Source organism: Pieris napi, chromosome 19 (assembly GCF_905475465.1).
Source record: "Pieris napi chromosome 19, ilPieNapi1.2, whole genome shotgun sequence".
In the NCBI taxonomy this organism is placed as follows: domain Eukaryota; kingdom Metazoa; phylum Arthropoda; class Insecta; order Lepidoptera; family Pieridae; genus Pieris; species Pieris napi.
This window is the reverse complement of record NC_062252.1, coordinates 5593714-5618689: the sequence shown is the minus strand read 5'-3', so window position 1 is coordinate 5618689 and position 24976 is coordinate 5593714. Positions and strand designations below refer to the sequence as shown.

The 24976-nt window shown below is 33.1% G+C and overlaps 1 protein-coding gene across 2 annotated transcripts; it reads left to right on the top strand.

The window, feature by feature from the left end:
* Positions 1-1416: 1416 nt before the first annotated feature.
* LOC125059275 (gem-associated protein 5-like) lies at positions 1417-20793 on the top strand. 2 transcript variants are annotated; one of them, XM_047663641.1, is made up of 19 exons: positions 1417-1784; positions 1888-2047; positions 2241-2457; positions 2543-3119; positions 3672-3854; positions 4199-4480; positions 5940-6123; positions 6482-6644; positions 11002-11158; positions 12302-12441; positions 13100-13221; positions 14181-14355; positions 15320-15619; positions 16468-16615; positions 18519-18598; positions 19544-19676; positions 20096-20182; positions 20323-20599; positions 20632-20793. In XM_047663641.1, the coding sequence occupies exons 1-18, from the start codon at positions 1597-1599 to the stop codon at positions 20564-20566; spliced, it is 3540 nt and encodes a 1179-aa protein (XP_047519597.1). In that variant the 5' UTR covers positions 1417-1596; the 3' UTR covers positions 20567-20599; positions 20632-20793. The 2 variants fall into 2 exon arrangements, with proteins under 2 accessions (XP_047519597.1, XP_047519596.1); XM_047663640.1 differs by having other exon boundaries at positions 20323-20793.
* Positions 20794-24976: the final 4183 nt, after the last annotated feature.

Genomic DNA, 24976 nt, shown 5'->3' with positions numbered 1-24976 from the left:
AAATGTCGGTATTTTACTTTTTGCAGTAGTGTTGGCCTAGCGGCTTCAGCGTGCGACTCTCATCTCGGTCGAGGTTAGTAGGTTCGACCCGGCTGTGCACCAATGGACTTACTTTCTATGTGTGCATTTAACATTTGCTCGAACGGTGAAGCAAAACATCGTGAGGGCCGGTTGCCTTAGACCTAAAAGTCCACGGCGTGTGTTAGGCACAGGAGGCTGATCACCAACTTGGCTATAAGACAAATGATTATGAAACAGATTCAGAAATCTGAGGCAAAATCTGTGATAACTGTGGTGAGGTCTAAAGCATGTGCTACACGGTATGAAACGGCGGTTTGAAACGAAATAAAAGCGAGTTGCGCTTTTCGGCTACACGGTTTAAAACCAACAGTGTCCAAAATAACGTTGCGCTGATAAGACGTCTTCGTAGGGATGTGACATTCTGCGTAAAAAATCATAATCGATTTTTTTTTATTAATCGATTTTTTCCTAATTTTTGAATTAATTTCAAAATAAACACCCTAAATTTTTTATTTTTCATGGTTTTTTTAATTAATAGTCAACAATAGAAATTATAAACACAAATTAACGTTTAAGAATAATCAAAATCGAAATTAACTAAATCTCGTTTTGATAGATTTTAGGTGAAATTTGATAAATGCTGAGTGTATGCCTTTTCAGTAGCACATTGCAGTATTTTTGTTGTATTTTTAATTGTATGTAGTCTTGTGCTGCTGAATAAATTTATTTTACTTTTAAGTTAATATAGTTTTATCATCCTTTCGACGTTTTACAAAAAAACAATACTTCTTCAAAGAATCGGATTCAATGTATCGCATTGTAAACATCGTTGTATATCGAATATCCCTAATAGTTCGAGGTCCGGGTTATAAAATACCAGACATAATGTCGGGAGGTGGCAGATAAAAAATCGACTATGATTGATTTTCAATTATAAAAATAATAGATTATTTTAAACATAAAAATCGCGTAGAAAATCGATTTTTTTTTCACATCCCTATCCCAAAGACATGGCAATTCTCTGTATAATTCGAGCAATTCGGTAATAACTTCACGTTCATTTGCTTCTTGTGGCATTGTGCACAACGTCGTCGTCGCGTGCGTCTACTCTCGCCGCCGCAGCACGACTGCCGAACGCGTGGTTTTAAACAAGCGGCTAGACGGTTTCAAACCAACGGTTTTGGTCGCGGTTTGCAACGCAAAGCGTGCTGCCAAGGGCATACCAAGGTTAAACGAAATTTGGCATAAAACAACTATCCACACGGTTTGAAACCAAAGTTTCAAACCGCCGTTTCATACCGTGTAGCACATGCTTAACACATATCTGATAATTAATGTATACCAGGCCATAAACTCCAAAAAAAAAAAAAAAAACATATCTGAATGTGGTCTGTGACGTTAAAATTTTAACCGAAAGATTTGGTGCCGGTTCATTTTTAAATAAGAAATCGTGATTAAAACCCAAGAGTGGATTCAGATTTCAGCATTGTATGAAATATCTTAATTTTATCGGCCGTACGTTTTACTGGAAGTGATTAATTTAGATTAATTAATAATTATCAAATTTAATTGAATATGGATGATACTGTAATTTTTCCGTCGCCGAATTGGTTTCAAACAACGATTTTAGCTGTGACTTCTGATGGCTGGCTTATTTATGGAGGACCTAGTAAAGGTCTTTGTATTTGTAAACCATTTAATAAACCTGATGAAAATGGCCAGGGCTATCAGACACACTATATTAATAGAGCACATGGTGAGAAGTAAGTAAATTATTGTTAAGTATTTATTTTTTATTAAACATAAAAATTATATTTAAACATTAAAATTTATATAAAGCTAACCCCTTGATATTTTTGTTGATAGGATAGTCAGTGTAGATATATCTCCCGAATGGCCTGAAAAGAGATATATTGTTGCTGGCAGTGGAGATGGTATGGTAAAGCAATGGTCATTTACTGAAATAAACAAAAGTATCAAGATAAAACTTGAGCAGAGCCATGACTTGCATCACAAAGAAAATGAGGTAACATGGTTTATTTATTATTTAATGTTATACATTTAACCACGTAAATTGGAAATGTTTCATATTCAATGTATGTGATTATAAGCAGACACTAGTACATACACACTAGTAAATTTAATTAAAGTTATTAATTATTAAAATATTTAAGTGTCTAGTTAGTGAAGTATATCTAAAAATTAATATTGCTTTACAGGAAGTTGTAGGAGTGGGTTATATTAATGAAACATATGTCATTACAATTGGCAGTTTTGGTAATTTAGTCAAATGGGATATTGCCTCTAATGTTGTTAAAAGTTATGATAAATTTCTAAGAAATTTTAAGCCAACATGTATGGCATGTTCCCCTCATCTGCCTTTTAATGTAGCGGTGGGTACTAAACAGGGCATAATTATTGTACTGGATTTGAATGGTGAGTAAAGATTTTAGATAGGTTTATTTTCTTACAAAATATATGTGTGTGAAATTCTAAATATATAGAAATGTTTTTGTTGCAGATAAAGGTAAAGTACTATACAAAGTAAGAGGGCAGAATGAAGAAACAATAAGTGTGTCTTGGTGTCCACAATATGAGGTTGTATTACAAAAATCTCTAGAAACCACTGAGGCTAAGTCCCAATTATCTGATAGATTAGCTAAAATAAGACTAGATGGCACTGAAGAAGATAAGTTAAATGAGTCAGGATTGGCAAAAGATTTGCCTGATGATAGTTTTGAAAAGTCAATAGTTCAAGAAGATGATATGTTTGACATATACAAAGATCATGAGGAAGAGGAATTTGGGCACAAAAAATATAAACCAGAATTAATAAGGGTAAAAATTAGGGAAGAAAAAGAAGAGAATAAAGATGACTTTCTGAGTGAATGCTTAAAACTAAAAGAGGATCTGTTAAAGAGAAAGAATGAACCTGAAGAATCTATTCATAGCCTTGTTAAAAAAGTTGATGGAGATATTGAAGAAAATCTTAATGCAGAAAAACTACATTCGGATAGTAAAGAAAATTCTATTCAAATAGTGGAAGAGGCTAGTACTCATATACACAAACATCTTTTAGCTTCTATTGGAAAAGCTGGGTAAAAAATAAATTCAATAATAATTTCTAGTAATTTTAAAGGAACAGCAAATGGTCCATAGGGACACCTGATGTTTAGTGTTTCCGCGGCCCATAGACACTCACATATCCCTGAAGGCTTGCATGCATGTTTGCTGGCCTTTTATAATTGGTACACTCTGTTCTGTAAGAACTGAAAATGCTGCTTTTCTCACTGAAAGATCTGTAGGAATAATGCTTTATTGATAATTTAAATATTTTTTTTTCAAATGTCTTTTTCTATAATTCTAAAAGCAAATCTATTGTTTACTCAAATGGTAATGAGGTACATACTCTTGTTACTCTCTTACAGATCTATTAATAAGGTTAATTTCTTAAGCAATTTGCGTCATCTATGCTTAACAATAGCTTACTGGACATATATCGGCGTCGTCTATTTCCAATTATTGCAAAAACTCATGGGTATTATTAATCTCATATGATTCACTATTGGAAGTTAGAGAGTATGCCACTGTTAATGTCTATAAATTAATTATAGAGGCAATTAAATTTAATATATTATATAACTTTTCAGAAGTGTAAGAATTTGGTCCAAATCTGGCAAATTGGTTAGTAGCTGTGTCATCAGTGGTCACAATAGAAACAACAAACTGAAAACACCAATGTGGGCAAATTTATTGTGGTATCGACCTGATATTTTACTAATATCAAATGGCAAGAGTGAGCTGTTTAGATGCAATCCCCTTAAACTAGACAGGTGATTATTTTACTTTTGTTCTTTATTAAGATAATTAGAAGTTTGCAAAAGCTACTATACTATACTTTTGCAGATAAATTATACCTAGAATAATATTTTAAAATTAAAGGTTAAGTAAGGAATGTCAACGTTTTAAAATGATTAACATAAAAAATAATAATACATCAAAATCAGTTAAGCCATTTTGGAGGAGTTTGGTTATAAACACTAACAAGGGAAACACCATATCAAGGCCATTATATTCTAACTCAAAATACTTGCTTTTTCTTGATATAAAGTCTATTTTTTGCCATCTTATAAAACTAATTCTAATAAATTTTAAAAGTAATATAAGTATATTTCAGCAAAAACAAATTACATTGGAGTGTTGAACACATATTACATAAACGTGGTCTTTACGCTATCTCAACAAATGCACCAAGACAACAGTCCAAAGACCAGTCTGAGGATAAAATTGAAGAGAAATCTAACAATGGATTGAAACAAGAAGATTGGGTAGTGTGGACTATTTCTCAAGACAGGAATATGATATGTTATTCAGTGGAAAATAAAAAATGTGTGGGACAGTATAATAGTGCTGGTGGCTATGTGTATATGATTGACCCCTGTCCATATGATGCAAGGCAGTAAGTATTATCATAATCTAATAAATACTCAAACTCAAAATATCTTTATTCAAGTGGGTAACCAAGTACACTTTTGAATCGTCAAGTTAAATTAATCGTAAATTTACATTTACTACCAGTTCGCAAGTCAAGGGCGTAGAGCGGGTAAGAAGAACTGGCAAGAAACTTTCCGCCACTCTTTTTAATCGCCAAGTATTGTCATACAAATTTTTTGAACTCTAGCAAATCAATTCCAAGGATTAGGATCATTTAAGTAGTCCTCAAATTTATAAAAAGCTTTGTTGATTAGTTTTCGTTTAACGAGGGCTTTGAATTTATTTAGTGATAATACTCTAATTTCGCTTGGGAGTTTGTTGTAAAAACGAATACAATTTCCATATAAGGAGTGGTTTATCTTTTGGAGCCTGGTTGGTCGTACACTCAAATTAGTTCTATTTCGCGTATTATACTGGTGAAAGTCACCATTTGTTTTAAAATCGTTTATATTTTTTTGGACATACAACAAGGCTTCAAGAATATATTGACCAGATAGTGTCATAATATTTAATTCCTTAAACTTATTCCGTACCGACTCCCTTGGAGAAACACAACAAATACCCCGAACAGCCCGCTTCTGCAGCACAAATATGGCTTGAACCTCTGCAGCAGCACCCCACAGTAGAATACCGTACGACATAACGCTGTCATGATAATAAATGTCAACAATTTCTTTTGTTTTTTGGTTTGTCACTGAGGCTGATAGCATGGTTTGTTTTATTCTATTTTAAATTTTCCTATACTTAATTGTTTTCCTTTACTTAGATTTTAGATTGGGCAGAACCTCTCCATACTGATTTCTTGCCCATTGGCTTATTAATAACCTATCTCAATCCATAATCCATCTGAGATAGTAATCTTAATCCAAATGTTGCAACAAGTGTGCCCATAACCAATCGACGGATTGTAATAGCCATCTGTCGATACAAGCTATCCATGGGAGGTTGTATCGGTGTCTGTGGATAGACCTTTGTATTAAAGTTGACGAAAGCTCGATTCCAACGGTTAATTATTTTAACAGATTTTGACTTACACCAGTTTTTTAAATAATTAAAAAAACTGTTTGTTATGTTTTAAACACACATTTAAATTTTAATGTTATTTGTACGGTTTTATTTGGTTTACATTAATTATCAAATATGAGTGAAAACTCGGTAAAATTGAACGACAATAGGCATTTTATCCGTCGCCTAAAATGGATTGTCTTCGTAGGGTTTGGTTATTGGGATGCAGATAGGAGATGGATCGACTGTCACGGTCTGATCTCCGATTGCTTTCAATCTAAGATTTTGGATTGTGGGTTCGGGCGTTTGTCACTATTAGTATTACTGTTTTTAGTTAAAATTATAATAGTTATAATATTTTCAATATTACTTGGCTATGTTTGCATTAAATATATTTTAAAGGATTCACATAATTCCAGATATGCCATATGTGTGGGAGATGGCGCAGTGCGTGTGTGGGAAACTGATCTCGATGAAGACCATAATAAACTGTCAAAAGGTATCATACGAACATATTGGCAGAATGTCCAAGGAAAAGTGTTGACTGTTGCCTGGCATCCCACTACAGAGGGTCTTTTGGCCTTTTCGACTGGAGAATCGCGGGTATTGAATTTGTATTATGTTTGTTCGTTCAGAAACCAAAAAGTGATTTTTAGTATTGTACGTTTGCATATACATGGTTTATGATTAATAATAAAAAAGTAAATAATACATTAACAATGAAATAATATCATAATTTTAAAAATAAATAATAGATTAATTTCTTCGATTTCATTTCACTGGCGAAAATTGTTATAGTAGAGAGAGATAGAGATATTAAACCGACTTTAAAAAATTTGAATTATGAAATTATTAATTCGAATTTACTTTTTGAAACTATGACATTATTTTTACCCTTTTTATTAGTAATAAAAAAAACTAGAATATTAATATTGGTAATTGCACAAAGTTAACATTGTAGGTAGGTCTAATAAACACAAGCGGCAAGGCTGAGAAACCAGCTCGTCTGCTGGTACCGGGCGGACGTGGAGGGGTGTACTCCATCAGCTGGGGTCAAGGGGATAACTTATACGCGTGTGGGGGTGGTGAATTGGTCATGTACAATACCAAGAACGCCAACGATGGTAAGTAAACGTCAACATTACCCTTGCCTTGTCAAGTATTGGTCGTTTATACGCATTGATATACAAAAAACCCAAGATGCACAGTCTCGAATAAACGTAACGCTCGAAAGTGTCCTGAAACACTATTTCTGTCCCTTTCTATAACAGTATGTCTATAACAGTATATGTTACAAGCATATATTATTGAAAAATCAACCTTACACGAATTGCTTAAAGTTGTTATTACAACGCAGTGTATACGTACTTAAAGCAATACATTTTTACGACCGACCGTGGTCGGTAGGACAAGGTATTGAGTGGAGTCGAATATGACTTTTTTATTTACAACTATTTAACATAATTTTAAATTTATCCGACTTTTCGGGTGCTTTACAGCGTGCGTGGTCACGGTGACTGAAGACAAAAGGTGTTGGATGTTAAATAGTTGTAAATTTATAATAATACATAACTTTAATCCGGTTAAAAAGTTTTTTCTTACCTACACCGTTACCTCCTCACCTACACTTTATATAGCGTAAATATATTTGTTAAAAACTACACACAAAAAAGTTCAAAAGTAAATAAATTTATTTATAAAAAAAAACACAAATAAATAACATCGACTTCACTTATTAGACGCGAGACTATTTGAAATGAGCGCACAATTTAGAATGTTGCGCTCATTTTTTGAGGACGTTTTTAGACGTTGAGTGTGCATCTTGGGTTTTTTGTATATCATGTTTATACGTCAATACGATATTTGACAGCTCGATCTTTACAATTTTTGACAGCTCGAAAGTTTCCATACAAAATATATAGTCTACGTATTCTGTTCTAACGATGTTGTCTTTCCATTTAGTACAAAATACGTCCACGAATAACTTTTACGATTTTTATTCTAAAAATCTATCCTTACATTTCTATTACTACCGTAACTATTAAATTACGTACGTACGTTAAAGCTACGGTTTCCTAGAAAAACGGTGCCGTTAACTAACGGCCGTAATTTTACGGTTGTTAAAAATGCCTGTCTTTACGGTGGCCAAGCTGTGGTTTCCTAGAGAGTAGTGCGATCGTATTTTTTGATATATTATATTCTAATTTCGTTCCACAAATTTTGCTTCATCTGAGCATGTCTGTACTCTTTGGATTTGATATTGTACAAAGCTTCATGATTTTTAACAAATGATGTTCATCATTTCATTGTATTAATTAAATATGCGCACCTCTACACGCGAAAAGCTTTGAACTACTGTTTATCACCGCTATGACGGCCGTCATGCAAATGACAGCCCCGCTATTTGACGTTACGGTGACACTCAACGTTCTCTAGAAAACCTACTCCGATGTTATTTATAGACAACGTATGGGTGACGTCACCCAACGTTACATTACGTCCGTTGGATAACGGCACCGCTTTTCTAGGAAACCGTAGCTTTACTCCACACCTTTGACTTAATACGACTGTTTTTACAATATACTACTAGTATATTATTTGAAGTGTTTGTTTTTTCGTTTTGTTGTACAATAAATAAAGTTTATTTTATTAAACGTGGGCTACCATTCTTTTACATAGAAAATACATAGTAACACATCATTTATAATGAAGGGGTAAAAACGTAAACGATTGTGATTGCCGCTGTTAAAAGTCAATAGTTTAGTAATTGTGGCAACGTCCCGTCAATAACCGTTGTTTCGATCATCACGTACTGTACGTAAAAAAACGTAAAACGTACGTAAAAATATTGTACACGTGACTCGAAAACACGTAAATCAATAATCGACCACGTGTGCTCAAATTTAAGAAGTGACCGTTTTCATATGGCATTTATTGAGACAGGAATGTCTGACCATAGGCAACTTTATATCGAGTTAAAAAAATCCAAAGCCCCGCAGTTAATATACTCTGAATATGAAGGCATTGACTATGCTAAATTTAACAAACTATTCACGACCTACAATTTAGATGTAGCAACACTTGATTATTCTTTACTAGAAGATACGATTAAGGACTGTGTAAGGAAATGCAAACAAGTAAAGAAAAAGATACTTAATCCACCTCAGAAAGATTGGATAAGTGGAGAAGTCATTAGTGCAATTCACTTTAGAAACCAATTATGGGCTGAACTGAAAAAAGATCCTACAAATATAGTGGTTCAAGCACAATATACTACTATAAGAGATACGGTCAAAAGGAAAATAAGGGAAACTAAAGATAATTACTTCTCCAACGAATTTATTAAACACGCTAAAAACCCGAAAAAAATGTGGAGTCTAATAAATAAATTGGCTAGTAACAAGCTAGATAAAGATTGCACACCTTCCAAACTTATTATAGACACTAAAGAGTTAACTCAAACAACCGATATTTGTGCTGCTTTTAATACATACTTTTCTACCATAGGGCTAAAACTAGCCAATGAAATACCAACACAATTTCACATTAAATTTACACTAGCACTTCCTCAAAGTCTTAACTCTGAACTATCTAACTTTAATCCATGCACAACACTTGAAATCACCAATATAATAAAAACACTAAACACGAATTGTAGTACTGGAATAGATGGGATCAATACTAAAACAATAAAATGTGTAATTGATCATATTTCTGAATATCTCTCGATCTGCTTTAATAAGCTGCTGCATAAAGGTGAATTTCCGGATTCTCTTAAAAAGGCCAGAGTTACTCCTATCCATAAATCTGGCCCCAAAACCGAACCCGGCAATTACAGACCAATATCTATTCTACCTACAATATCAAAGATATTAGAAAAAATTATTTACTCACGACTTGACACTTACTTGCAAACTAACAATTTCATTTTTAAACGCCAATATGGTTTCAGATCAAAAAGCAGCACTTTATCAGCCACAGCCGATCTCATTAGCGACATAAAACAAAATATTGACTCTAAGAAAACGGCGCTGGGTGTCTTTATTGATTTGAAAAAAGCGTTTGACACCGTAAGCCACAACTTATTGCTTAAAAAATTAGAATGCATAGGAATAAAAGATTGTGCACTAAAATTATTCAAATCTTATCTATCAAACAGAACCCAGATAGTAAAAATAGGTAATGCTCAAAGTTCAGAAATACCAGTAACATGCGGCGTCCCACAAGGATCTATATTAGGTCCAATGTTATTTTTAATATATATTAACAACATTCACGAACTCGGTTTACACGGCCGAATCACTCTTTACGCTGATGACACCTGCTTATTTTACTTTGGTTCAAATATCCAGACTATGGTTGCTCAAGCTCAATCAGACCTAAATGTTCTATCTTCTTGGTTTCAACAAAATCTTCTAACAATTAATATTTCAAAAACATCTTATGTAATATTCAAGGCAACAAATAAACTCATTCCTATCTTTCAACCGCTTAAAGTTCAAGACGTTGAAATCAATAACAAAAAATGGGAGAAATATCTGGGTCTTAGAATGGATACAAATTTAAAATGGAACTGTCATATATATAACATAATTACAAAACTAAAATCACTTATAGGCAGATTTTGGTCAATATCTAAATGCATTCCGCAATCTGTACGTCATTTGATCTATAATTGTTTGGTCAAGCCACATTTCATATACCTAATTGAAATATGGGGTACAGCATGCAAAAACAAAATTTCTAAAATACAAACACTACAAAATAAATTAATAAAAGCACTATTCAGATACAATTTTTTAACACCTACTAATAAAATCTACCAAGAAACTAAAATTATGACGATTAAACAACTATATGTTTATAGCACCTGTATCCTTATTAAAAAAATTTTAAATAACTCTCTACATAGTAACTTATCATTTAATAAAATCAAATACACCACTACACGCAATACTCGTCGAGCGAGTTTGCTTATCTTGCCAAAGCCGCGCACAAATTATTTAAAGAGATCTATTAGGTATGAGGGTGTGCAATTGTTTAATCGGTTGCCGTCTAAGATTCGTAACATTAGCGTGTTTGATCAGTTCAAAAGGGCATTAAAGATACACATCAGAATGGGACCATTAGACTAAAATTGGGCTAGCTGATGGCGACGTGTATCTCGTTCGTATATACTTAATATTAAATTTCTCATGTAAATAAAAAATATTTTTTGTAATGAGAAATAAAGTTCTTTAAACGTTAAGTAGATTGCAATTTAAAAAATTGAAAATTGAAAAAATACACGATTAAATAAGAAGTCTGAATTTACAGCCCTCGACCACTCAATTTGTATATTAAAATAGTAGTAGTCAATACAAATAATAATTGCTGATTTTGCAATCTGTTGCTTTTTACTGATTTTCACGTTAATCGCATGCATTTTTGACTTATTTTTACAAGAATTTAAAAAAAAATTGAACTAATTATTATTTTCAGATCCTATACAAATACCGGTGCAAGTGGAGGGCAATAAATGGAATCTTTGTGCCGTGCAATATAGCTCGCGGGGCTTACTAGTGGGAAGTACCGCCGGTGGAATTGCAATATTAGATACAGAGACACACCAAAACCAAACGGCTGCTTTTATCTTTAGGTAAATATGATTTATTTATTAGCCCGGTCATTTTAGACAATTGAAATAAAGAAAATTCCGACAAAGCCAAATCTTCGTAGAGACCTTAGGTTTACCATAAGGAATAAAGTGTCAAAAGTCCCCATCAGTCCCATGGTGAGCTTAGAAACTTATTCGGGGCCCAAAGTCAAAATTTTAGGTTTTTTGGATTTTTCTCGAAAACGGTAAGTTTTATCGAAAAAGTACCTCTCAGCAAAGTTGTAGATCTTAAAATTCTCTATAAAAATGGATGGTCCCTATGATTTTTTCGCTAAGACCCACTATTTCCCAGATATTGCGCTTGTAAGAATCACGTTCTACATACTTCACGGACTTTATTCCTTGTGGTAAACCTAAGGTCTCTACGAAGATTTGGCTTTGTCGGAATTTTCTTTATTTGATCACTATTTTTATTTCTAAAATGACCGGGCTATATTCTACTTTTACAGTTTGTAAAGAATGCCATAGAATTAACTGTTTAAAGCTGAACTGAACATTATAATTTTAACAATTTGATATTTTCCTGTGTTGCCAACTTCTGATTTCTATGATTAGGTAATTATTCTTATCCTCAGCGTATATAATCCACTTATTAAAGCGCTAAATTGCGCACCAGCCGTTATTTGTTTTGAGCGCTGCAGAATTTAAGCAAATAACTTCGTTGCGTTTTAACTTTTTATTAACCATTGATTTATGAGTTTATATAAGTAAGTTCATATTGTTACGTTCTAGGGGATCGGATAGAAAGCCGTAGATCTCTCAAGAGTTTATTTTCAATTAAATCAACGAGGAATTTGTTTACACAAAAAAATCGGAAATTTCGCACAGAAATTCACTGATTACACTAACACAAAATACTGCCACTAATTACATTAATTACACACACTTCACACAGTACTTTATCACTTGTCTTCACTATATTCACACTTTATCTCTTCGGTGTTTATCACTTGAAATCGCATTCAAAACTGAACTAATAGATTGCATTTCGGCTCGCTTATATATCCCTGAGAACGATGTTCGAGAATTCTCTAGGCGGGAGCGCTACGGAACTTTATCTACCCTCATAAATTGGGATTGAATCCTTAAGACTCTATGTTTTAAATTTCACTAATTAATTTTCAGTAAAACGATCCATAAGGCGGATTGGCATCCGCAGCAGATATCTTCCTCCAGTGAAGACTCTCCTCTACGGAATCTCATCGCTGTCAGCTCTTTGGACAAGCAGAATCTTATTGCTATACTTGAGTATGATGATGAAGGAGGTAAATATAAAAGTTTATCTCACAAAGTTCTTTCAAAAACTAATCGGATCGAATCGGTCGGATTTGAAAAAAAATCCAAAATCCACTTTTTATCATATTTGAATACTACATTGATTAAATATTACGGTAACATAAAAAAATCCATGTATTTTAAATTTCAAATTAATAACATACAGTCGATAAAGTGACGGATTTGATAGACGCTCATGGAAGCATTTTTCTAGAAAACTGTGTAATTTAATGTTTTTATTTTGTTTTAAAACAAACACTTTAGATAAACATAAATTGTTTTTTTTTAAACTCCAAGATAGTTTCCACTATCTTGTCCATGTCCGTTTCCATTCTCTTCTTCACTTATTTTTTAATTTCCAAAAAGTAATTTTGAAAATTAAGTCTGCATTATATATAACCTAGGTAGTAGGTACCTTTATTATATACATCCTCTTCAGAAATGAATGGATTCCTATATCTCAGAAACTAATGAATCGATTTTGATAAAACTTGGACTGTTCATTGAGTTTAACTAAATATCGTGATTACAAAATTTACCACACCTACTATAAAGCCTAATCATTATGCTAAAATATTACATAAATCCAATAATCATCAAGCTGACAACATCCTTTTTTAAAGTCGGTTAAAAAAACCTATATTCCAGATAGTCCAAAGATAGTGACGTGGAAGATGCTAGCAGGTCACAAAGCCCACGTAATTCAAGTGGCATGGAATCCTCATATTGACCACTATTTGCTCTCTTCCTCGGATGATAATACTGTACGAGTAAGTATACATTATAATTCGATATTATCTATCCCTATAGGCCTATATTACCCATGAATCTCTCATGAATTGGACCTTCATATATGTCAAGCAAAGCATGGCGTAATTGATGCAGTTCCTTATAAATATCCTTGTACAAAACTTGGCGATTAAAAAGAGTGGTGGAGTGTTTCTTACCAGTTTTTGATTTGGGGAGCGTTCAAGTACGTAAAGTATTTTGGGAGGGGGGGGGGATCCTTTTGTAAAACGTTACGATGCGGGGCGGGTTTTAAATTACGTTAAATTACGCGTTATTGTTAATATTTTTTTCGACTTACACCACATAATAGTAACTAAAGAGTCACTAGGTGGTCACGAAACGTTTTACTATACTAGGGTACTGAAAAACGTTACGGCGAGTAACATGGGGGGGGGGGTCAATAATCTCCAAAAATTGTGTTACGTAATACTAGAACGCTCCCTTGGTTACTAGTAGTAAATGAAAATTTGGATCTTCTTTTTTTAATTTTTTACATTCATAAATGTACAGTGTAGCAATGATTATATAATTTTTTATTTGATTGTGTTGTTTTATCATTAATTTATTTGCCAAAATTAGATTTAAAGATTGCTGATCGTTGCTGTATTTCGGACAGGAAATAATTTATATTTTTTTTTTATACATAGCAATGACAGATCTTTCTTAATAGGTTCAGAAATTCCGTAATACAAAGTCATATTGGTCCTTGTTATTGGTATACTGAAGACGCTTTATTAGACCAGGACAAATTTACGATTAGGGAATTCTTATAAAAATGAGTTCATTTATATTGGATACGCAAATGTTTATACATGGCACATCGTTTACACCTTGTACATATCAGTTTTTAATTAAATTAATCTTCGGTCAGAAATAAAAGCACACATTACACTACACAGTATGTGAAGAAGATTAAATGTTACGCTCTTATTCGCGATAGGTATGGGACGTAGTGCAAGGTGCGTGTACGCACATATTCGGTGGTCACACGCAGAAGTCCTTGGCTGTGGGATGGGCTTCGTTCCCGCAACTCGCAAATACGGCATTGTCTGGCGGCGCCGACTATACTTTGCGCTTGTGGGATATTCGAGACTTTACGGCCGACTCTTATGAAGGTAATTATACACTTATGCTGAATATGATTCTACTATTTTAAAACGTTCCCCCCCCCATGTAACGCGCCGTAACGTTTTTCTGTTCCCAATAGTAAAAGGTTTCGCGACCACCCAGTGACTCTTTATACCTAAAAGTTACCATTATGTGGTGTAAAGTACTGGAAAGTCGAAAATAATATTAACAATAACGCGTAATTTAATCCCCACCACGCATAGTAACGTTTTACAAAAGGGAAAAAATTCGTTACCTAATACTTGAACGCTCCCTAATATCCTGTAACTTCTATTTGCTATAGCGGATAGATGTTCAAAGAATTTCATTGAAATTCCGCACAAAAGCATACTGCCCCAAATACGATCACGTGACAAAGGGTTAGCTAATGTCATTCTCATACAAATTCCTCTGGCAGTACTGATTGGATTTTGTCTTAAGCTTCTGGAAATAATTAGTTTCAATTAATTCTATTAAAATAATTAGTTGATACCTATTATACATATGTTCCAGGAAATTAATTAATGTTTATATATGTTTTTTTTTATGGCTCTGGCGCGGTTTGTGCATTAGCCAGCGTTAAGTATAACATTTTTATAATTCGCCCTTGTAATTTGCCATCCTCGGCCTAGAACGTATTGCTACGTTCTAAACCTTCACAGTCTCCTTTCTTAGGTAGCATATTCACTGCTTGCCGCCTTAGAAATTCGACCGTGCCCTCCATGTACGGTTTAAGCACTCGCCCGGTACCGCACAACCCTCCCAAAGGCCGAGAACAAATTTAAATTAAATTAAAACTTGCCCTCGAACCGGGAATCGAACCCGGTACCCCTCTTGTAGCTGCCACTTAATAAGACCGCTAGGCTATGAGGCCCTTTTTTTTAAAAGTTATTAAATATTATTATTTTTTTAATTTTTATAATTATGTATAACGTATAGTAAAACTATGTATAAAATTAAATTATTTTTTAGAAATGAAGCACGAAAAAGTTAAGGAAAGGAAAACGAAGAAAGCTATTAAATCAGAAGATAAGTCAGAAGATAAGTCTGAAGATACAGCGACGGAAGCCACCGAGCGAGTGAAGCCTTCTAAGAAATTTCTATTACCAACTGTTGGGAGACAAATATATCCGATGAATCCAGCCAAATTGAGGAAAATCGCTGAGAAAATGCTAAAGATCAGTGAAAGGGGTGATGAGGAAGAATTTCAAATGGATTTCCTGAAACTTTTTGGAAGCACTAACGATTTCAATTCTGCACTGGATTTGGAGAGTGAGTATATTCAGAATTTTATTATTTTTTGTAATTAAAAAATTTAAATCCAAATATAATTTATTTTATAGAACACATGAACGTCAATGACAAAAATTAGGTTACTATTTTATTTAGGAACTTGATTTTTGAAATTATACTTCTTTTGGCGCGTTTGGGAAAAATGATGAGAATTTTTTTTTCTATTGTTGGTGTCGTAGTAGTTAGGCGGGAGATTAAATATTTGAAAAGATTTTTATCTTGTTACGCCAAAGTAGTATAATTTCTAACACGTGTACATAAGTACACAAATGTTTTTTTTAGATAGTTTTATATAAATAAATTGTATAAATTATTGCACAAGAGTATTAGCGCTCAAAAATAGGATGTTTCTATGAGCGTAATTTTGTCGAACATTCACTTGCAAAAATTGGTGTCTTGGATCACATCTCATAACTACCTCATAGAAGTTGTGGGATAATTGTACAATTATTTTAAATTAATTAAGAAATGTTTGGTTTAGAGTCGAGATCTCGCTATGACTGTTAGGTTTTATGGCATATGGTTCGATCCCCGGCTGAGACGAACATCGATGTGATGAGCATTTGGTGTTGTGCTTAGGTCTTGGGTGTTTAAATATGTATTTATATGTCTATCTATCTATAATATGTATGTATATCCGTTGCCTAGTACCCATAACACAAGCTTCACCAGCTTAGCATGGGACTCGGTCAATTGGTGTGAATTGTGAATATGGTAGGCGTTTCGCATTTGAATCCTACCCTACATTTTGAGTCGCAAAATTTTCGTAGATTTTCTTAATTATGATTCTCTAAAACTTAAAAATTATTCATTAACATTTTTTACAGTGGAGCAACACTTAGAAGCAAGAAGGCTCGATGCGTACATGATGTTATTGGTATTACGCGGTGATATGTCTAATATGGTACAATTCGCGAGCGAAAACGATCTGTTGTCTCCATTTTTAGTCAGCCTGGCCCCGTGTGTGTCATTCAAGTAAGTTTACAAAAATAATATTGTTTTTACCATTACAGCCCTGCGATTCTGTAACTCACTTTTCGAACTCACACAGCGGTTTTCGCATCGGCGGTCGCTCTTAAATCAGTCGTGAAGCAGTCATTTTATAATTTGGCATTCTGATAAACAATAAACTACAAGCTCCCTCCTTTTCAGAATGCCAAATCATAAAATGACTGCTTCACGACTGATTTGAGAGCGACCGCCGATGTGAAAACCGCTGTGTGAGTTCGAAAAGTGAGTTACAGAATCCCAGGGAAGTAGCGAAAAATAATTAATTACACACAGTCAACAAAAAAATTTAAACTAATAAATAAAACTCTAAAACTTATAAATATTATATAAACTTAAAACTTATATTTTTTTTAGTTTGTAACATTATTCTCTATAACTACTAAAATGATTGTAAAAATTATTTTAGTAATGATGACGAGTTTTTTGTCGTCTATTATTTTTAACCATTGTTAGTATTAGATGATTTGTTTTATCTATTTCTTAACACCTAAAAGGCGCTAATAAAATTATATAGGTATACTTTTCAATACAATCTTAAAGTAGCATCGGTTTAGTATACATATACTACGCGGTTATTTCATGGAATAATGTTTTTTAATAGAATAATTACGTATTATATTAAAACAAACGTGTGGTACTCGGGTACTGACGCGGTTAAGCTATTGCATAGCATTTTTATCGACTTATGCAATTATAATTATTTATTTATTTTTATTTATGCAGTATTTTTTTTTCTTTGATATTAATTCAATCTACCATTCTACCAGACTCAGACTAACACGCCTACATAGTCTGTCTCACTCTAACGCGTACCGGCCGCGCTTACGCTACGTCACCGATCTCGTCAGACCGATTTGAGACGCAGTATGCGTTCTGTCCCGCTCTAACGCGTATTGGTCTTTATTATGTCATCGTTTGTTAGGTTTATTTTAGGTTTAAAGACTTTATTTCTCAAAAAGACAAAAAATGTCACTTACATGAGAATAATACTCTAGATTAACATAACATTGTAGTCGTTCTTAAAATAATCACAATAAAATATAGCACAGTACATGCAGTACTGTACATGCAATAAATTCAAAAATAAAAGTAAACAAAGAAATATGAATTAAAAGTAATTATAAGAAATGAATTTTAAAGTAATTTTGTTTAACATATTCACTTAGCTTCGATTTGAATGAATTGATAGAAGTAATATTTTTTATATCTGTGGGTAGTTTATTATACAGCTGTGGTTAGGTAGTGGTAGTGGTGGTAGGTTTATTTTCGTTACGGAATTTCTTGATTCGGTCGCCGCGCTCAAAGCCCGCGATAAAATCTATGCAATAGCTTAAAAAGTCTTTCTAGGCCCTGCCAAAAAGTAGACAATTTCATCAATTCATGCAACAAACAATCAAAAAATTGTATAATGTTGATGAATATTATGGACCAAGTTTCTTATTGATCAAGACACATTTTGGGTCATCAGCAGAGTGTAATTTTTTTTGGTTTTGATTCTTGCAGCTTCCGTAATTGTCAGTCTCAACACGACACAGTTTAATATTTGTGTTATTAAAAATAACTTATTTCTAAACTTCTTTAAACGTAAAAAATAATAATTACTATTTTAAGTATGCTTATACTAATATGATTGAGTAATTATAATAACTGTAATATAACGAATTTCTTGATTTAACAAATTATTCAAATTCCTCAAGTGTTTATTAATACAAAATATGCCTCTTCGTTGCAAATACATTTTTTTTTCAATAGTTACAGGTATAAATTTTGACCATTATTTTTAAAGCTTTACTTATGTAATAACATATAATTCTCACTTCAAAACAACAATATATATCTTAAAACGAATTAATTAAACTGATTACAGATATTGGAAGGATACAATGCAATTATATCTCGCTCAAATGGATAGGTTGGCAGCGAAGGGAGAGCTTGAGAAAACAATTTGTAAGTAATTATTTGTACTTCATACATGCACGAAAGTGTAAAAAGTTTTTTTGTTCAAGTAACGTAACGAATTTGGGGGGGGGGGTCCTTTTGTAAAACGTTACTATGCGGGGCGGGGATTGAATTACGCGTTATTGTTAATATTATTTTCGACTTCCCAGTATTTTACATCACACATTACGAAACGTTTTACTATACTTGGGTACAGAAAAACGTTACGGCGCGTTACAGTGCACTTTTGTCTCACGCTACACACACTCAAACACTTGCACTATAACATCTCACGTACAAGGACTGTCTCAATATCTCTATAATCAATTTAGTATGAAAATTAAATTATTTATTTTATCCTTGACAATCATATTTTTTTAAATACAGTGTAAAGTCTATATAACGACACTCAAGGGACGAGAGTTGGCGTTAAATAGAAAGTAGAAAAAACTAGAAAAAGTTTATTTCAGACTAGTGTTAGTAATTTTTGCTGCACCAGAAATTATGATGTATTTATTCACGTGTTTTATTCATATCTTGCGATATTGAGTCATCTTCGTCATAAATCACGCTCAAGCAATATCAGTTCGTAAACAGAAGAACGGATTTCTTAAAAAGATCGATACGATGGCGACAGTCGAGGTTTACGGGCTAGGACAATAAAGCGACAAAAGAACGTACACAGTTCCGCAGTTTTAACTAATTTCGCCAACCCTAAAAGTACATTTTATTATTTAATTGTCGTTATTGAGAGTGGATGTAATGCTATGTAGAGTGTTCATTGTATGGAAGACAAGCTAAACCAACCAACGTCGAGTGATTTCGTCGCTTTTGGGAGTTCGTCGTTAAATGGAGGGACGTTAAATGAAATTTTCACTGTATTAGCTTTGTGTACTGGAAAATATTTCATATGAGCATTAGACTTCAATAGAATTGCTACGTTTTTAATTTCAGTGCCAGAATCGTACGGTGGAGTTGTATATAGAAAGGCTGCGGTTTTATTGAGTCTTCACGATATCAAAGGAGCTGTCAATGCACTGGTTGAAGGGCGGCTCTTTTTAGAAGCTTATGTACTGGCTAAGACAAGGTAATATTATAAGATAAATAGCTTTTTTTTTATGGCTCTGGCACGATTTGTGCATTAGCCAGCGTCAAGTATAGGATTTTTATTATTCGTGCTTGTCTTTAGAAATTCGACCGTGTCCTCCGTGTACGGTTAAGGCACTCGCCCGGTACCGCACAACCCTCCCAAAGGCCGAGAACAAATTTAAATTAAATTAAAACTTGCCCTCGAACCGGGAATCGAACCCGGTAGGTACCCCTTACGTAGCTGCCACTTAATAAGACCGCTAGGCTATGAGGTCCCTCAAAATAGCTTTTATTCGGTTAAATCAAAATTGACAGTTGTGAAGTTGCCATTTGCAAAATAACATAATCGCTTTCTTTTATATAAAGTGTCGACAAAATATTTTTTTTAAATTAGATTTTATTATTTGTTTGTTTCAGACACATGGATAGCATAGGAGAGGAGACCCTTCATAAATGGTCCGCGTTCTGCCGAGAAAATGGCTCTTACTATCTTTCTGCTTTTTGGTAAATATTTATTTAGTACGCGAAAATTTTAGAGAGTTTCTAACCGAAACTGAAGCAAAATTTGACAGAGAAAAAAAACTGAAAGAATACGTGCTTTGTTTTTATGAATTTGTAAATTTATATTTTATTTTTGTTTTCAGCGAAATGATTTTCGGTGACGCGTATCAAGCCTCCATCTTGTTATCAAAAATAAACGTTGAAGGTTCTTTAATGTTGTCCTCTGATTTAGCCAAATTTGCTGGACAGGAGACATTCGCGGTACATGTGGATGACAAACTACAAAAAATACATTCTAAAGAAACGCCTGAAAATCTTAAATCTTTGCCCTCAAGAACTGAACTAGCGGTTAAAGAAACAAATGGTGTAGAGACAAATGATGTTTAGAGTCACATGTGTAGAGTAGGGTTACCCTGTAAGTTAGTGATTCCGTTTTTACTATCTGTTGCTTTTTGAAGTGAAACTTCTTTATCGACGTATGGGAGAAATTTTGAAGCAAATCGTCACATTTTTTAGTTCCGCGCCATCTTTTTCTTGTCTCTACCACGGTTGATCCGAAGAGATTCGACGCGAACACAAATATATAATAACGATAACAATGATAGTAATAATTCTATTACAATTAAAGAAATTCTGATATAATCTTAGTAGTAATAAGGTTAAATGAAATAATTGTATTTGTATTCATGTCTATTATAATAAAAGCCTTTTGTTAAACATTATCTAATATAACTTTATTTAACCAATTTCTGTAAAGTTGCATATATTTATCATTTTTCGAAAAATAAGGTCATAAAGAAGTTTCACTTCTTACGTGTGTACACTAGTACACGCACACATTTTTTTTTATTGAATTAATTGCAGTGAAATTGGAATTAGATATTGGTAAGTGTCAATTCAAGCTAATCAAATCACTAAGTACTTGATCTTACAGTGTAGCTCTGCGGATATGCATGGCTGTGATCCTTAATTGTGATATTGTACACGTAGCGGAAAAGTCTTGTGTAAATTGTAATAACTGTAATAACCTGCTTAAATTGAATAAAACATGTTTATTGTATTAGAAAATGTTTTAGAAAATTTCTATCTTTAAACGAGTTTTATTTCATATCTTACTACAATACATAATCTTAATATTTTAAGATTTAGATTTTGTTTACCGTTGTGATCACGCTTCATTACTGTTAAGTTTTAGTGATAATAAAAACTCAGTATTTATAACTGTTTTTATTTTTAACCAATTAATAATCATATCACAAGTAAAACATAATTTCAAGACTATACATAAATGCCCTTAAATAACATAATAAACAAAGATAGGAAAGAGAGTTTCTGAAAAATGGAGTTATGGCGAAATCGCTGTTATATCAAAAACGTAGTCTTTATTCGATGCAAATTTGTAGCTAAGTTAGTCAAATTCTAAGTTTAAAGCACTCAGCAAATAAAAATACTCCGCAATTAATGACAGTGACAGTTCTTATCTAATCTTAAAATATAGCCATCCACTCTGGGAGTGTCTATACAAAGGTGTTTGTACTGCTGTGTTTGACGCGTTTGTCAAACAATCTACGTGTTTGTCGTGTTTGATGAAAATCTGGATTGATGTCGAGTTTCAAATTCAAAAATCATTTATTCACGTAGGTAACACAATGTACACTTGTGATTCGTCATTAAAGAAATAAATATTAATGCTTCTAATTTTACATTTACTGCCAGTTCTCAAATCAAGGGCGTAGAACGGAAGAGAAGAACTGGCAATAAACTCTCCGCCACTCTTTTTAATCGCCATGTTTTTTTTTTTTTTACACAACGTTTGTAAGGAGCTGCAACAAAGGCTGCAACCATTACACCATGTTCCACATGACATTTTAAGTAATTAATAATAATAACATAAATAAAAACAAAGACTTGTCCCCTGTATCAGCAGGAGGCATGGTGAAATAGGAGCACGCACTTACATTCTCGTGGGAAGAACACGCAAACACATAGTCGAAATAATTAACAAGTTTGAAACAAGATCTCACTCGTTGTAGCGTAGTAGTTGTAGTAGTTGTAGCGTAGCGACCTCCATGATGTCAACATCATGGAGGACGCTACGCTCAGTGACAATATGAGTGTCAATATTACTAACATAGAATTTATGTTGCATTTCATATCTGTTTATCGTGATTTATTTTTTATTTTTAGTAAACCTATGTTATTTTGTATATCTTTTAGCAAGAAATAAAAGGCTTTTTATTTTATTTTATTTTATTTATTGCTTCACAAGTTTCAATGATAATGTTGCTCAATGTTCGAGGTGCAACGCAGGCTTGAAATTTTAAATCTTCGAAATCATCGCCGCTAGCCAGATACCTCAAAGTTATTGATAACCTTTGAGAAGCTGGTATAGATTTCCGCATAACTGTGTCCTTTTTTCAATACGAGGATGGAGTATAGTCAGTAAATCTTCAAAAGTTTTATGGTCCATGCGCAGGAAGTTTGCGTAGTCTTTAGGTTCAGTGCGCAATATTTCCCGTAGCAAATTCTCGTATGTATCTCTTAATTTCAACCATTCTCGACTCCATCGTCTTATTTTTTTTGTCTTGATACACAGTGCTAGAATCAATGCCAAAAATGCGTCATCTGAATTACTCATTGTAATAATTGTAAGTGCTCGGCACGGCGACGTCACGTCACGAAAGGAGAAACCCGAATCTACTAGAAAGTTAACAAATTTGTTTGATATTCGGTTTGATCGTTTAAGCTATTTAGTCTAGTCGACAAGTTGAAAATGGAACAAAATAGAGATACTACTCTTAAAATTATGTGCGATAGCTCATTGGATCCGGAATGACGTCTAGAAAAATGTGCTAAAAGCGTGTATTAGCACATAAAAAATTGCAAAAGTTATAGACAATTAAAGATGAAAAAAAAATGGCATTTAGTTTTTTGCCAATATTTAATAAACTATTAATATTTAAGAAATTTCAAATAAAGATTCTGAAAGAAGAGGAAATTTCCAATAAAAAACTCCTGACTCCCGGAACTCTATCTCCATTATTTATAATGTTAATTTAACGCTGAAAATAGGTCTGCGGGTGACATTTTTAGGATTCGCGCGTGGCGTCAAAAGCGACTACGGCACATTAATTAATTTATTTAAGGTATTGAATATTTTTTTTTAAATTTGAAAAAATTATGGTGTGTTCTGAACACTATAATTAATTTATTCCCGTTGAAAATTTTACTTAAAGTTAATTTTTCAACAAGTTAAATAATTGTTAACTAACGAAATTTTCTCGAACGACCGTCTTAATTGTAAGTGAAAAAAAATGTTTTAATAATGGTCGTAAAAATATTTCGCTTCGTAGAGCCTTTCTTACATACATACTTAACAAGATCGTGCCATAAAAGTTAAAAAAATATTTATACTTTGTTTATAACAATTTTTGAAGTTATACTTCTTTAGGCGCGTTATGAAAATTTGATGAGAGTGAAATTTTACGATGCGCGCGCACCTATGACACAAAATTCGGAGTGTGATTATAGCGTGCGCAATCTACAAAAGAAATAGAATATAAGCTAACTTCACGCATATTCTATTTCTTAGCTTAGCAGCTTAACAAGAATTTTGAATATCCATGACAATTGACATCTGACATTGACATTTACCTTTTAAACAAATATAGGAGTTTGAATTATTGTTTAAAATAAAAGATTATCTATGTATCTAGTTATTTTCATTATACAAGTGCGAATTTTATATGTGCGTCTGAATTATAATCAGAAGTGATTTAAATTTAATATCTAAATCAAAACTAATTAATATGATAAAATATTTGTGAAAAAACTGTGCCAACCTTCCTGAGTGCTTCAATACAATTGAGGTTAACTATCCGTAGGTATTATCGAGTATTATTGTTGATTAAAACTGAAACATGAACCATTATTCATTGCTTATGTTTATTGCGTTTGTTACAGCAACGTTTTAGAAATATTCTATAGATCAATAATTGAGAACAAAGATTTAAGCACGAATACTAATAAGGAGAAAATGAAGGCTTGGAGCGATATAACAGAGAAGTAAACATTTTAATAAGTACCTGCATCTCAAAAAAATGACCACATTATTTAATCAAAACATGTAATTTTTCAGATTTAATCTAGCAAATATAAGGACAAGAGACAAAAAACAATTGATGAATCAGTGGAAGTGCACTAAATTGAATACAAAAAAAGAGTTGTCATCTTATCGCCGTGAAACATCTAAAACTGGAGGTGGAACAAAGCCACCATCACCTTCTCGAGACACAATGGATATGGCAGAGATGATACCGCAACGGTTTGAAGTAGATTTCAATGAATTTGATTGTGATGGTGTCGAGGTAGGAATGTTAATTATAAATATGATGTAAGGTGATGTTCAAGGTTCAACCTTTCAAGCATAGGCATATGCTCACAACAGTACTTTATTCCCCTACAGGTAGTTAGAGATATTGTAATACCTCAAAACATCCATGTTGCACTTGTAGTACCGAAACTCTGTCCAGCCAGAAGTGAGCCCATTCCCACTTATAATGGACAGTGGGTATAATACACCTTAATACCTGAGTGCGAACCACTCACCATGATACTTAAATTAATAGATGTTATTTATATATTTCAGGATATTACAAATAAAATCATTTTGGAAACAATTGATATCCCAAAAGCCAACAATGACAAGGTAATAAATCAGTTTTGACATAACTTGAATACTAAAAAAGCCAAACAAAGGTGTGCACAACAGTGACAACATAACTTAACAATTTCATT